Source organism: Rattus norvegicus, chromosome 8 (assembly GCF_036323735.1).
Source record: "Rattus norvegicus strain BN/NHsdMcwi chromosome 8, GRCr8, whole genome shotgun sequence".
NCBI classification, from domain to species: Eukaryota; Metazoa; Chordata; class Mammalia; order Rodentia; family Muridae; genus Rattus; species Rattus norvegicus.
This window is the reverse complement of record NC_086026.1, coordinates 57549101-57564864: the sequence shown is the minus strand read 5'-3', so window position 1 is coordinate 57564864 and position 15764 is coordinate 57549101. Positions and strand designations below refer to the sequence as shown.

The 15764-nt window shown below is 41.4% G+C and overlaps 2 protein-coding genes across 6 annotated transcripts in view; one reads left to right on the top strand and one right to left on the bottom strand.

Annotated features, from left to right (window-relative positions):
• The window catches only part of Nxpe2 (neurexophilin and PC-esterase domain family, member 2), a 37790-nt gene extending 31175 nt beyond the window's left edge, over positions 1-6615 (top strand). For 2 of the 3 annotated variants that reach the window (XM_039082357.2, XM_002729901.6), the window contains 3 exons: positions 1957-2018; positions 3863-4078; positions 4684-6615. In XM_039082357.2, the coding sequence (XP_038938285.1) occupies positions 1957-2018; positions 3863-4078; positions 4684-5219 (814 nt within the window). In that variant the 3' untranslated portion in view covers positions 5220-6615. Of the gene's footprint in view, positions 1-1956; positions 2019-3862; positions 4079-4683 lie in introns of those variants that run through there. The other variant, XR_010054377.1, reaches the window with a different exon arrangement.
• Nxpe4 (neurexophilin and PC-esterase domain family member 4) overlaps positions 1-15764 on the bottom strand; it is a 241431-nt gene that overhangs the window by 75765 nt on the left and 149902 nt on the right. The gene's annotated exons all lie outside the window — the stretch shown is intronic.

The window sequence follows — 15764 nt, the reverse complement described above, 5'->3', positions numbered from 1 at the left end:
TCAAGTTCAAATCCAGTTCAAACATGGGGACATAAGAGAGCAGGGCACAACTGACCCTCCCTCTCTACCAGACTCCACTTCTCCTCCTCCCTCTCCTTCTCTTGGTTTCCTCCCAAAACACACGAAGAGAGCTACAGCTTTGTCTTATGGGTCAGCTAAAAGAGGCCACTGGCCTTTTCAAATATTTATTTTTAATTTGAAAAATGACGCTAATGGCGCTGGAGAGATGCCTTGGTGGTTAAGAGCATTTAGTGAGGGTTCAATTCTCAGCACGCACATGGCCGCTTACAATAATCTAGAACTCTAGATCCAGGGCCTCCGTGGGCACAGATATATATGTAGACAAAACACCCATTCACGTAAAATAAAATAAAAAAATAAAGTTACAAACAGAAATTTAAAAAAGAAAAGATCACAGGGATATAGAATTTTTTTTCTTTTGCGTGAGAGCAGGTCATTTATGTTTAATTTCTGTTAAATTTCTCACTAGACACATCTCACCCTCTCTTAAGGTAGACTTCATCCTGACTTAGTCTCCTGATTATATGCCAGAAAATCCAAAGCTCTCAAGTGGCTGGAAAATGTATATGCAATCTTACAGCCCTTTTCTAAAATAATGCACACACGCATAATTATCAAAAAGACACATTATAATAAGTATGCTTATACAACCAACACGTATTTTAATTTTGACACTCTAAAATTTGGCTTTTGGAACCAAAGTGACCACACAGCCAGGTCTTGATAGCTTACAATATTCAGCCTTTCCTGGGTTAGATGAAGGAGAATAAATGCTAGACTGTAATACACACTATTTTCACTTGGCCTGAAAGCCCTTTCTTGGGAGTCTTAATCCTCTTTTGGTGTTGGGAAATGTCTCCTTCGCTTTTCTTGGAGGTTTCTGCAGAGCTGGTTTTGCAGTTCCTACCTCTCCCACAGCTCTAATCCTGCAGAGTCCCACCTTCCTCCAGTCACAATTGATTCTTAATCAATCAAGTTTGATTTCATGCAATACAGTCACCAGTTGGGTTTTTAGAACTCATGCCTGGGGGTGGTAGTTATAAGGCTAGACGTCTGGAATATTATAGCCCTCAAGAGAGACCTCATTCCTACTCTCAAGGAGATATTCGACTATGCAAAGCAGACTGCCAAAGGACTTGGGAAAGCAAAAAGCTGGTGAGGATGAATCTGAAGAGGTGGCTATGCATAGGATGTGGTATGTGGGCTGGTATTTATTCTGTAGGTCATTGAGGAAAAGTCATATAAGGGTTTTGTACAGGATAGTGAAAGAGGTTGGGCTCAAGCATAGGACCAGAAAGGTAATGTAATAACTCAGGTTAGTGTGGTCAGAGTAATGAATGTCCTTGTAGCTTCAGCTTCACCAGAGACGTGAAAAAACCAAGTTCTTGAATTTGATGTGGAACGGTGGAGTCAGAAGTTCTGGGAGTGAGGCTCTTCAATCGGAGACTCATTCTCCCAGAAAAAGCTCGGGGAGGGCCTGAATTCTTCAGGTGGCAAAGGGAAAGGCAATAGCTGGCATAGAACAATCACACGGGAGTGCCCAACCCTGGGACACTGTGACGTGACACTGTGCTCTATAAATACGCTGGGCCACATTTCTCACTTGGGATTCATGAAGCATCAGTTTGGATATGCCTGAGAGCTAAAATTAAAGGGTGGGTAGCCAGCTAGATACACAGATGCACAAACAGATTTGGTTGATTGACTACAGAGGATACGTGACACCCTGGACTTCCAGATTTCCCCATCATTAGTAGGGAACCTATTTTCTAAAATGTGACCTATATTCAGAATGCCTTGAGTGTACAACAACAACAACAACAACAACAACAACATTTACAGAAAATTAAGAGTGCTTCAATTCACCTTAAACAGAGACTCATTCTTAAAGATCTGGACAGATGTTAGGATAATTTATCTTCCCATTTTTTGAAGGTTCAACATAGGAGTTGAAGTGGTGAAGAACTTGGCCATCACGGTCTCACCGTGTAAGAACAGTAAGTCCAGTGTGTCTTACCAACCATAATGTAAATAAGTGCCTTACTTTGAGACATATATATTCTACATACATATAAACATTTTGAGCCCTTCTTTTCTGGGACAAATGAGATACCCTGGGTTTTAAAGATGGTATTTTCTGCTTGGAAAATATTTCTAAAAAATTTAAAATCCATTTATTTTACGTCATGTGTGTTTTACCTGCCTGTATGTATGTGTACCATCTGTGTGCAATGCTGAAAGAAATCAAGAGGGCATCAGATCTCTTGGAGCTAGAAGATTGCTGTGAACTATGGTGTGGTTGCTGGGGTTGAGCTCTGGTCTTCTGCAGGAGAAGCAAAGTCTCTTAACCACTCAGCAAGTATTTTCACAGTAACTTTCATCATGAATAAGATAACAAAATTCTAGGGAATTACAGCTGCCCCTACTCAAAATGTGAGGGCTAGCCTCTAAAATCAACAGTTGGGTGCTGGTACTATGCTAAAATATCTTCAAACAGCTGAGAAAAAAATTGGACAGCTTTGCCTAGACTGATTTCTGTCAAAGTCGGGAAGTTTCTAACAAGATAATGCCAGGCTGATGTTGATATTCTCCTCATCCCTGCAGTAATAATTATTACAGTCACTAACACAGCTGATAGATGTTCAATACAGATGACTGTAAATCCTTAAATGCATTCCCTCAACCCCAAAGATAAAAATGTGCTTTTTAAGTAACAAATGCCTACCCTAGTTTCCTCTGTTGCTGTGACAACCACCATGAACAAAAGCAACTTAGGAGAGGAAGGTTTATTGGCTTATATCTCTAGGTTCCAGTCCATGATGGAAGCCAGGGAAGAAATTCAAGTAGGAACCTGGAATGAGGCCTGCTTAATATTCTACAAAGAATTACCTCTGACCAAAGAACTTATTTCTCAGCCAAAGAGGTACAGCAGGAGCTATGGAGAAATTTGCTTATTATAGCTTGCTCACAGGCTGCTGCTCAGCTAGTTCTCTTATATAATCCAGGACCATATTTCAAGGGAATGGAGTCACCCACTGTGGGCTGGTTCTGTCTACGTCACTTAATAATCAAGGGAATTCTACATAGACATGCCCCCAGGCCAATATGACCCTGTAATTCCTCAGTTGAGACCCCCCTTCTCAGGTGATTTTACTCTGTGTCAAGTTGCCACCTTCCTGGGTGGAACATTCAGTGTGGACTGATGAAGATAGTTTGGGCTATATCAACAGCGGAGTGTTAAGAACAGCGGATCATGACTTCCATTGTTTTTCTGTAGAAGACAGACCCACAGTGAGAGTATCATGTTCAGTCTTAAATGCAATAAAATATTTAAAGTGTTATTATTATTATTAACCAGGGAACACAATTTTAGCACAAAGAGTGTAGGTCTCTCATTTCCCAAGAGCATTTAAGGTCTTCATGAGTTAAGAGCTTGAGATTGAGGAGAGTTGAAATTTCACCACGGCCAATGTCACTGCTGGACTATTTATCTGGACCACTGAGCCCTGGTTACAGTTTCTTTCCCATATGGTTAGCTGTCCCACTCCTGAGTGGCTCTGGGGACAAGGAGCATTCCAGGGAGACACTGTAATGTCTCAAGAGAGAACAGATCCCTGCTCCAAGAAGAGTTACTGGGTAAGAACATTTTATTCATCCCTTGAACACGATTAATATTAATTAAATAAATATCTGTAGAAGGAAGGAGGGCAGGCATTGAGAAGGAAACAAGGATAAAAAAAAGAGGGTAAAGAAGAGGATCGGGAGACTAGTTTAAATATTTAAAATGCCTTGTGATAATAAATTACTGATTCTGGGATTCTTTTGTTGTTGTTGTTGCTAGAGACCGAGAGCAAGAAAAGGAAATGCCAGATTGGAATGGAGACTCCTTTCCCCAGTGGCTATACTTTGAGAGGAAGGTGGATTACATCACATTGTGAACAGAATGAGTTCAGGGAGATAAAATACATAAATAATTGTTTGGCAAGAAAACTGATCTACCTCATGGGTGATTCAACACTGCGCCAATGGATTTACTACTTACACCAAGTTGTGAAAAGTATGTTTTTAGTTTGAAACTACTATTCTGTTATTTTTAAATAATAATAACAACAATAATGATAATAATAATAATAGAGCTTGCTCTCATCTGATCTTTATTTTATTACTACTTTTAATATGCCAGACCTTTGACTTTAAGCTATTTTTATTTTTTACAAACTGTTTATTACATTGTATTCTTTTCCTTTATGTGCATGGATGTTTTACCTGTGCACACCGTGTGTATGAGGTGCCTGTAGAACCAGAAGAGGTCATCGGATCCCTTGGAACTGGAGTTATATTTCTAAGTAACCGTGTGGTTGCTGGGAATCTAACTTGGATCCTCTGGACTGCTGACTCTAGCCCCCAGGCTTTAGGTTTTAACTAAAGCTACATTTTAGATGTTTAATCATAGACACTAGGACTATCTTTCCTATTCACATATCCTAATATAATTTTCAAAAATTTGTGAAGGTTCTAAGGCAGCTGATACAAATTCACTGCCTTGTGTAAGCACCAATTCCTTAGTTAGAAGTCATCAAGGCCAAAGTTTTACAGATTGTGTGCTCTTTTAAAATTATGCTATTTTTTATTAAAAGTTTTATTGATTTTTTTCCCCATCAGCCTTAAAATTCTTTGATCATCATGGATCTGGACTCTTTAAAACTCACATCCTTCTGGACACTGAACGGCATACTTTGGTTCAGTGGAAAAAGCACAGCCATCCCTTTGTTACTCAAAAGCTGTTCTCCATGAAGGATGACAACTATATCCCTCGGGAAATTGACCAGGTGGCAGGAGACAGTGGTACAGCAATTGTCATTAGTTTTGGCCAGCACTTCAGACCCTTTCCCATCAACATTTTCATCCGTAGGGCCATCAATGTCAAAAAGGCCATAGAGAGACTGTTCTTACGGAGCCCCGAGACCAAGGTGATAATTAAAACAGAAAACATCAGAGAAATAAGTGAAAATGCAGAGCTATTCAGTGATTTCCACGGAAGCATTCAGAATCTTATTATAAGGGACGTTTTCAGGGACCTCAATGTGGGTATTATTGATGCTTGGGACATGACAATTGCATATCGCAGTGAGAATGTCCACCCACCTGACAGCGTGATTGAAAGTCAGATTGGCATGTTCTTAAACTACATTTGCTAGAGGGTCTTAAAGTGCAGAGAACATCTCTAGCCTCCCTACCTCTGTTCTTTCAAATCTCATAGGTACTTGCATAGACAACACAACCTAACACACGAAGAAGCGAATATTCAGGATTGTAGTTTAATGGACACACCATACAGTCCGCCACTCAAATCACTTTTAACCCTACAACTCAGCAGTGCCAAGTGAAGTCCTATGTCACACCACCATCACAACAATCCAGTTTTTGAACAGTTTTACTCATCCCAAGTAGAAATCTCGAACCCATGAAACACCCACTCACCACTTCCTCTGAGCCTCAGACCTTGGCATCTGCAACTGTACATTCTGCATTTGACCGCTTTAAACATCTCATGTAGATGAAATAGTAAAAGTCGCTGAACTCGTGCCCGGCTTATTTCACTTAGCACAATGTCTTTAAGGTTCACCTATGCTGAATGTATGAGAATGTCTTCCTTTATGAAGAGTCAACATAATTTCTTCCTATGTATGTGTTGTGCTTTGATTTTTGGTTTATTTGTTGATGAACATTTAGTTTGTCTTCGCCTTTTGGGCATTGTATATCTCAGGGCTGTGGAGACGGGCGTGGATTTAAGGGCTTGTTTCTTCTTCTAAGCTTGATGTTTAAATAGTAAATTTTCATTGTCCATTTCTTATTTTTTAAATATTATTTAATTATTTATGTGTATGTGTGAGTGTGTCTGTCAGCGAACATCAGGTGTTGTTTGAGGATGTCTGCAGAGGCCAGAAGAAGAGGGTTTCAGATCCTCTCTAGAGTTATGGGTGGTTGTGACTTGCCCAACGTGGGTGCTGGGAACTGAACTCTGGTCCTCTGGAAGTGTGGCAAGTGATCTTAATCATCCAGCCATCCTTCCCAGCCGCTGCTGTCTTTATTTTAAAGGCATGTGCAGTCCCAAAACACATAGCTTTGATGATCTGCTCAGAAAAAGATAATGCTTAGAACGGGACCACGATAGCAGTGTTCTTGTTCAGCAAAATTTCTTAAGATTTGATACCCAGTTGTTGCTTGGATTCCACTGTGATTCAGCGGCCACAGTCCAAAGGCCACAAACTCACTGTGTAAAATCAACTTCACATTATGAGATGATGCAGAATTATAAGATCCTGATTCTAGGTGACACAAGAAGTATGATACGGGAGTTTCTCCAACGACCTCAGATAACTTCATAAGTATCCTAGAATCTTTCTCCTGACAGAAAATATAATTATCTACTTTTCAAGGTATATTTTTTATTAAGGATAGTTCCCATGTTTGGATTGTGTTTGTGAGTGAAAGAAAGTAAAATTATAATGTTATAACATTAACACAATGATCAGGTCGTACAGCTTTGGACTGGACTCTAAACAACCCACAATAAAAGTATAAAAAAATGAACTTTTCTTTTGTTCAGATTTATTTTATGTTTAATTGGGTGTGTGTGGGAGATGGTGGGTGGATGTGGGTGTGTACATATGAACACAGGTGTCAAGGAAGGCAGAAGAGGGCGTTAGCTAGATCCCCTGGAGCTGGAATTGAAGGAAGATGTGAGCTGCTAGGACTCAGGTCCTCTGGGTCTTGTCTGGTCCTGTCCAGTCCTTTCCTTTCCTTTTTTTTCTTTTCCTTTCCTTTCCTCTCCCTGTCTCTCTTCTCTGATTTTCTTTTCCTGTGTGTGTGTGTGTGTGTGTGTTTCTTATCCTGTGTGTGTATGTGTGTGTTTCTTTTCCTGTGTGTGTATGTGTGTGTTTCTTTTCCTGTGTGTGTATGTGTGTGTTTCTTTTCCTCTGTGTGTGTGTGAAAATCTACTCTTGGTTTGAGCTCCTCATTGGTTCCCACTCTCCCCAGAGGAAGCTTTTGTGCAAACCCCATTGCTTTCAAACACTGCACCACTGATTGTTTAATAAGTTTTAATCTTCATGTCAAGGTCTCCTCAAGTTCCTTCACCAGAATTTTGGTGTGCGGTGAATTTCAGTCTCCTTACTCTGTTTCTTCAAAGGCGCTGGTGCTTCCTTAAATCACGCACAACAGGCCTTCTACTGACGCCATTTCTCACCTTAACATCCTGCATGCTCTCATTTAAGTCAGCCCAGAATAACTACTACTTTTTCTCTGAGTCGTGCTGTATTGCATGATAGGCACGGTCACATGCCCTTGTTATAACTACAAATTCAATCGTTCTTCAGTGCACTGGTCACATTCTAAGGGATCAATATGGTAAGGGGTCCTGTACTACAGCACTGTTTGCTTGCAGTTTTCTGTAAATAGTGCTTTTCATGTTCTGTTAGAATATTTGGGTGTTTTTCACAGTCTAGTGAGTCTTGGGGACAAGGGTCAGTTGGGGGGGTTGCTTGACCAGCAGGCATGAGGTCCTGGTTTACTGTGAGCACACAGCTGGCCATGGTGACCACATACATAATCCCAGCATTCAGGAGATAAGGTCAGGGAGGTCAGAGGTTTAAGGTCATTCTTGGCTACAAAGCAAGTTCGAGTCCAAGCTACAGGAAACCCTGTATCAATCAATCAATCAATCAATCAATCAATCATTCAATCGATGTAGTAATAGTTTACATTTTTTACGCTGACTAAAAATGTATCCTATCAGATGTTGGTGGAATACTCCTGACTTTTAAGTAATTTACTTTTTTATTTATTCCTTTAAAAGAAATCCTGAGATCTAAAAAACTTGTTGTGTTCTACCCTTGAAGCGATAGCTTTAGGTTACGGTAGATATTGACTGTGTTGTTAACATATAGTGACTTGCACAAAGCCACTTGAATTCATAGAGATATTCTTTACTGTTATTATCAAGCCTTTTTTTGCAAATCCATTTCTGCACAGTGGAGTGAAACAAAACTAGAAATCAATAGCAGAAGGAAAACACATCCTGCGATGTGCAGAAGTTAAACAGTGCTCTCTTAAACAACCAGCGGGTCAAGGAGGAAGATTTAAAACTCTGTGGAGACAGATGAAGATGAAGCCACAGCATGTCAAAGTGTACAGAGCAGAATGAAAGCAATTGTGAAAGGGAGGTTCCTAGCAGAAGATGTGGCAGTCAGCCAGCAGACTCCATGCCCCAAAGAATGAGGCAAAGAGCAAACGAAGCCCACGTCGGCAGAGGAAAGGGAAAATAGTTTAGGACAGTGAGAAAAAACATATGGAATAAACATGACAGAAAACTCAAAAAATTAAGTTGCTTTTGTTGAAAATGTAAAACAAATAAACACAAACATTTTAAAGGAGAGGGGGAGAGGGAGTGAGAAAGAACAGTAAAGTGTTCTAAAGTTAGAAGTGGAAAAGAGTACATTAGGAGTGATGTCACAGAAATAAGGGCATGAAGGATGACCACAAAGTTATGCTCTGAGGCTGAGAGATGGTTCAGTGGTTAAGAGCACTGACTGCTCACGCAGAGGACCCAGGTTTGAATCCAAGCACCTACATGGTAGCTCACAACCATCTATAACTCCATTATAGGGGATCCGAAGCTTTCTTCTGGCCTCTGTAGGCATCAGACACATCCATGGAGCATATATACATATATGTATATATGCATACATACATATAAACACTCATACACAAAATAAATAAAATCTTTAAAAAACAATTATTTAAAATAAATTAGATATCAGCAAATTCTATGACCCTGAAAAAAGTTGAGAAGTTTCTGAAAATACACAGCCTGCTAAAATTAAATCATGAAGAAATAAATGATTCCAATACATACTTGTAATCGGAAAGACAGGGAGACTTTACAATAAACAAAATGTTAGGGCTAGCTGGTTCCATAGAATCACCACCAAGCCCTGAAGAGGTGAACACAGATCTTTCTCAAATTTTAAAGAAGAGGAGGAAGTAATCCCAAACTTGCCACAGGAGGTCCCCTTTACCCAGATACAATGTCAGACAGGGATCCAGCCATTTCCCCGATGCAGGTGTATATTAAAAAGTCTTCAAATGTTTCCTAGAAAACTGAATTTAGGAATACATTATAAAGGACCACACACCATACGCAGGGGAGGGAGAGAGGATTGTGCTTGGGGAGGAAGATGATTCCACATAAAAACCAGTGGGCATGGGGCACCATGGCAACAGACTAGTGGACAAGGCGACATGATGCTCTTTAACTGGTGGAAGCAAGCATCTGACAAAGCAACACCCATTTGCAAGGAAAACACTCTAGCTCTGAATAGTAGGAAGTGACCTCAAAGGGGCATGATTAAATAATGTCACAGGAAACACCATGTTCAGTTGGGAACAACTCAAAGCATAAGGTTCTAGAACTGGGAACAGGACAGAACTTGTTATCTCAACAGATACTCTTATCTCAACACAGTGCCACACGTTTCAGCAAGAGAAATTAGAAAGGAAAAAGAAAGATAAGATAGCAGAAAAAGAAAAGAACAAAACTACCACTGGTCAGAGAAGATGTTGTTTTATTTTTAGAAAACCCTGAACATTCAGGAAAACACTGATTAGAACTAATAAAGTTAAAGAAAAATCATTTTAAGGATGGTTCCACAGGAATTACCTGTGAAACTGTCCCCTTCCCTATTAGCAGGCCTACTAATATTGTCCTTGTTTGGGTCTTTGCTAGGCAGATATATTGTTTAAGTATCATGGGTGCAGCTTCCCTGTCACTTCTAGGAGACACAATTTCCTACTAGACTTCCCGGTCTTCTGGCTCTCATAATCTCTCTGCCCGCCTCCTCCACCACGGTCCCCGAGCCTTAGGTGTAGGCTCAGGTGGAGATTTATTGGTTAGGGCTGGGTACTGGATGCTTACTTGTCTCACCCGAGACCGTCAGAGATCTCCGAATTCTCCCAGGTTGACAGATTTGCCATCCGTTTGCTTTTGAATGGTGAAGGCATCCTGTCTGCTCTTGTGGAGTTTCTAATAACAGAGTTGATTGTCCTGGTTTTCTTTAATGGTTGTTTGGACCCATTTTTCTCTCAGACTTTGTTGAGATGGAATCATGAGGGAGGAAGAGCATGTGGTGGAGAAAGCTGTGACCCTCTTGGGGATGGGGAAGCAGAGAGCAAAAGGGATCCTCAAGATCCCAAAGAGCATTGCTCCCTGTCACCCCATTTCTTTCTACTAGGTCCCAACTCTTTTTTTTTTTTTTTTTTGGTTCTTTTTTTCGGAGCTGGGGACCGAACCCAGGGCCTTGCGCTTCCTAGGTAAGCGCTCTACCACTGAGCTAAATCCCCAGCCCCGGTCCCAACTCTTGAAAGAAGTTCTGCTCCCTCCCAGTTGTGCCAAGGCTGGGGGCTACGTTTCCAAGATGAAACTTAACAGGCTTAAGAATTAATATTCTAAGTACGAATTCTAGCAACTGGATTTAAAAAATGTCCAAGGGAATTGAGTAGATTGTTATTCAAAGAAGACATACAAACGGACCAGAAACATGTGAAAAGGTGCTCAAACTCACCTATCACCAGGGAAAACGTATGTCAGCACCACAATGAGACGTCCCCTCTTACCCATCAAGATGGTCCCTTCGAAAAAAGTAGATGGTGAGGACATGACATTGGGGTCCCTTTGTTGGTAGGAATGGAAAATGGCACAGACCTCAGGGAAAATGGAAATTCCTTAATAAATTAAAGGTAGAACTTATTTAGGATGTAGTAATCTTACTCTGCATTTCTGTTCAGAAGAATTCAGTGCAAGATCTTACAGAGGTGCTTGTGAGATGGCTATGGAGAACTGACCTTTTCCTCGGGCCGACTGGGCAGGGGTTAAGCAGTGTTGAACACATTGTTGGTGTTAAACATGGTAAATTATATTAAACCCGATTGCAAGCTCTCCTATTGATGCTCACTTTCCTGAGATAACAAGAACATTGGAGGATGGGCAATCAGACAATCCTTTCTTGCCTTTGGTGCCTTGAGTCAGTCAAATAGGGAAACTACCACCACGACGGCACCAGATACTGGAACACTAAGGATACCTTGAAAAACTGCCCAACAGTCACATCTCAAAGCCCAGTTTCAGTCAGAGCTGTTAGAAACCACTTATGAAAGGCTCTTAATATCACTAGCCTTTGAACTCTTGATGATCTATAGCCATTTACAACTAACTAGGCCAGAAGGAACACTTTCCTCGGTTGCCTAAAAGGGAGTGGATCTAAAAGGTGATTGGTCAAAATATTAATCTCGATGACTGTGGCTGATTCTAAGAGACAAGGTTGTGGTTGGTCTAATACAAATGGCTGGGGTTTGGCTGTGATATAAGCAGGCTACTTGGGCTCTAAAGGAGTCAGTTGACACTATCTAGTGTTGCCTTCCCGGCTAGTGTTGCATCAGGCTCAATAAATGGCTCTCTCAGGTGAACTTTGCTTGCTCAGTTTCGGCAGTGTGGGTGTGGATAGAAAGAAGTGGCAGAGACAGCTGAGTGCCAGAGGCTAGTAGAGAGACTTGTGGATGGAACAAGGCAGTCAGCTCTGCTGGATAGCTGAAGAAGAAGCAGTTGAGCCATTCAAGAGTGGTCAGAATAAAAGAAACTCAGACCGAGGATAAGTAAGAAGCTGCAAGCAGCCAGAGATGAAATGGCAGGCCACAGCCACTTGAAGGTGTTAGAAAGCCATCAAGTCTTTAGGGCCAAGGATTTCAGACTTTAGGCTAAAGTTTTAACACTGGCCAGTGTTAAGGGCTAAGGAATCCCCGTGTTCTAAACCTACAAAAGACCTGAATCATTGCCTACCACCATGGAGAGAGGAGTCCTGATACCAAGAGCTACTAGGATACTGTGATGCTGTGATGCTGGAAAGAAATCTCAACTCCTTATACCTCCATGGAAGGTTAAACACCATTAGCTCTAAGGGCCCTGTTACTCAGGCCTGGAAACACAAGGGGGTGACACTACCTGCCGCTCCCATCAGCCTATCCTTGCTGTTTAATGTGAGTACATAGATGTGTTTACTGTATGTGCATCCATGTGTACGTGGATGAACAGTGAAGGTACACAGCTCAGCAAATACACACAAGAATACATACTGTAGGATTGCAAACATATGAACTAGCTATAGTTATCAAAATCATAGACACAGGAAGTAGGAAGAAGGTTTTACTCGGGGAGTGGAGATTAATATTCTCTGGGTGTAGAGCTTCAGCACTAGAAGAGGAGGAAGTTCTAGAGACTGTTGCAAGGATGTGAACATACTTAAGGTTGCTAGACTGCTGTTAGCAATGGTTATCATGGGGCACTGTGTGCATGTCTTACTCCAACAATAAAGAACCAGTCTCAAACACATTTTTTTGCTTCGCAGCACGTGAACCTAAATGTGGAAGTCAAGTGTGTTGTTTCACTGAAATCAAGTCTTAGTTAGTTGCTCAGTGACCACTCGTGACCTGACACCTTTGTTCTCATTAGCTTTGGGTAATTTAACCCGAGGTGCTCCCGGGTGATAAATGCAGGCATTGGCATCCAAGTGCATAGCTTTGCTGGACATGTAGCTGCTGTGGTAGCAGGAACAATCCCAGGGTCCCTTTTCAGTCTACCCCATGGATCACAAAATGACTTACATGACAATTCTTGTACAGTAGAAGTTTTCAATGACAGCTGAACGCAAAAAGCTACCACGCGCTTCACCTCTTTTAACGCTGCACAGGACTCAGGAATTCCTTCATGGGCTGAATATCAATCATTGCCAGCACATGAAGCGAATATGTTACAGCCCACACACTTTCCTTCACTTTATATGCCATGGATGGTATACTTGTAGAACAGTATCATTTGATGTCAGGATTTTCTGGGAGTTCCTTTTGATGTAACATTAACAGCATGTGTCCTTGGCTTTCTGAGGGCCAGTGGTTTGAGTTGTATCTTTCTCTGTTGTCATGAACTCAAGGTCAAATAATACGTGGGAAATTGCAGGCTTTGAAATTTCTACTTGATATGTAAAAGTTATTGTTTGTACCAGAAGACAATATCTTGTCCTTGCTCTGGAGAAGGGCAAATGGTTTTAGCAGAGTAGAAGCTGTGCTTTTCCTAACGATGATATAAAAACCGTTGGTAGTTTTAGTCCTCTGCAGATGATAAGAATTTTATACAGTGATAGAAATCTGCCTCCCACCAGCTGAAAAGGGCTGGCAAACCCTGAATTAGTTCATCTGAGAGGATACAGAGAAGTTGAGAGGTGCTGTGTCCTGATACTCAACAGTCATTGTCAGGCTTCCTTCCTGCCACGTGTCTTAGTGCTGGAGTTTTCTCTTGGCTTTCCCTTTTCAAGAAGATTTATTGCTTGTGGCAGAAGAAGGGTTGTATGAACTCTGTGACATGGGATTCCAGAGTGACAGAACTCTCTTGTCATGCCTAAATATAGATAAAAATACACAGGGAAAGATTGATTTTCCCAGTTCAGGTTACATGTCCTTGTTGGAACCAATGACTACTGGCAGGGTGTGTGTGTGTGTGTGTGTGTGTGTGTGTGTGTGTGTGTATTATTTTGATTATCAAGCCTAGAACTGTACGTACACCTTATGGCCAGATTTAACTGCCAAAAGTGGAGGGAAGGATGAAGATGTGAAATATTTCCCTTCTTTGATACTACTACTAGATAAAGTTTCACAGAAGAATACCTGCCAAGAGGCAGGTAGATGAATGTCCAAGAAGAGCCATTTGTTAGGGCTTTGTGGTTGACTGTATGTGCCTTCATTCTACTTAGTTGCACAAAATCATCCTCTTCCATTTGATTTGAAGAGGTTCTTTTTTTTTTTTGGTTCTTTTTTTTTTTTTTTCGGAGCTGGGGACCGAACCCAGGGCCTTGCGCTTCCTAGGCAAGCGCTCTACCACTGAGCTAAATCCCCAACCCCTTGAAGAGGTTCTTTACATTTAAAAGTTAGGGTTGAATTACTGTTGCCAGCTGCCTTTACATTCAACAGCCTTAAGATTTTATTTATTGATTGATGAAGTTATAAATTCATATAATAGTCATTGCACAGGAAAAATACCCATAACATATAAAAGTGTTTATGGAGCCATTTTATGATTTTTTGGAGAATACAGAGAAACCAGGGGATATTATAATAATTAAAGTCCAGGTTAAACATACAGAAAATGTTCAAGTGTTCTTGATTGAGAACTACTGCTCAGTCACCATAGGCCATACTTGAGAACCCAATATGAGACCCATCCCACGGGAGAGTGTGAGCCTTGACACTATTAATGATGCTCTGCTCTGCTTGCAGACAGGAACCTAGCATAGCTGTCTCCTGAGAGACTTCATCTAGCAGGGGATGGAGGGAGATGCAGAGACTCACAACTAAACATCAGGTGAGTTCAGGGAGTCTTCTGGAAGAGTTGAGGATAGAATTGAGGCAACCAGAGGGATCAAGGACACACAAGAAAACCCCCAGAGTCAACTAACCTGGTACCATGGGGACTCACAGACACTGAACCACCAACCAAAGATCATGCTGGATCTACCCTCCCTATCCCCTGCCCAACATTTGTAGCAAATATGCAGCTTGGTTTTCACTTAGGTCCTCTCACATCGGGAGGCTGTCTCAGTCTCTGTTCCCTACCAATGGATCCCCTTCCCCTACCTGGTTGGATCTCAGTGGGAGAAGATGCCCTTATCCTGCTGGGGCTTGATGTCCAAGGTGGAGTGGTACTCAAGGGGGCTTCTCCTTCTCTGAGGTAAAGAGGAGGGGTTAGTGGAAGGAAGGATTTTTAAGAGCAGGAGTAGGAGAAGAGGAGGGAGGGGGAATGTAATTTGGATGTAATATGAACAAAAATAAATTATTGAAAGAAGAAAAAAGGAGAGAAAATGGAGAATATCAGTACTCAGATGGCTTTTTTGTCCTGTCTCAACCCCTGGCCCATGGTGACACTTGAAGCCTGGAAGAATTCTTTCTTCTCAGTTAATCCTCTCTGAAAACATTCCTCTATTTTTTTTAAAATTATTTACTTAAAATATTTATTTATTTAGATGGAGTATGTGTTATGTTGGCAGTTTAACTTCAGGTTGAGCCACACTCCACTCTTGCTGTTGTTCTTGGTGATCATTCCGTGGTACTGGCATCTCCAATATACTGGGGTCTTCCACAGCAACTAGGCTTTACCAATAGCCTCTCATAGGCTCTCTACATGGTGCCAAGTCTCAACTCCTTTGCCTGGCCCCTTCAGTCCTGGGCAATCAATTGCAACTGAAGGTGCACCTTCACCAATGGCCTTCCATGGCCTCTCACAGTGCCCAGCCTCAGCTGTTCTTCATGACCCCTTCATGCCTTCAAAACTAGTACCATCTGGGTGATTCTTACACATTACCTGCAGCATGAGATACAACCTTAACTATCTCTGGAACACAGCTTCTTTGTGCTCTTCTCTGAAGATTTCACCTCAATGATGCTGATCTCTTTCTTAGCTCCAGCTAACTAGCATCAATTGTCCCAGTAGTCTCCTTCTCATCTTGAGCATAAAGCCAGAGACAAATGGCTGAAGCTGCTGAGTTCTGCTGCTTGCAGGAGCTGGAACATGGCCCCCTTATTCTATTACATTATCACTAGCTTCTGAAGGACCAGGAAAAATTCAGACCCCCTAGCAAATAGAG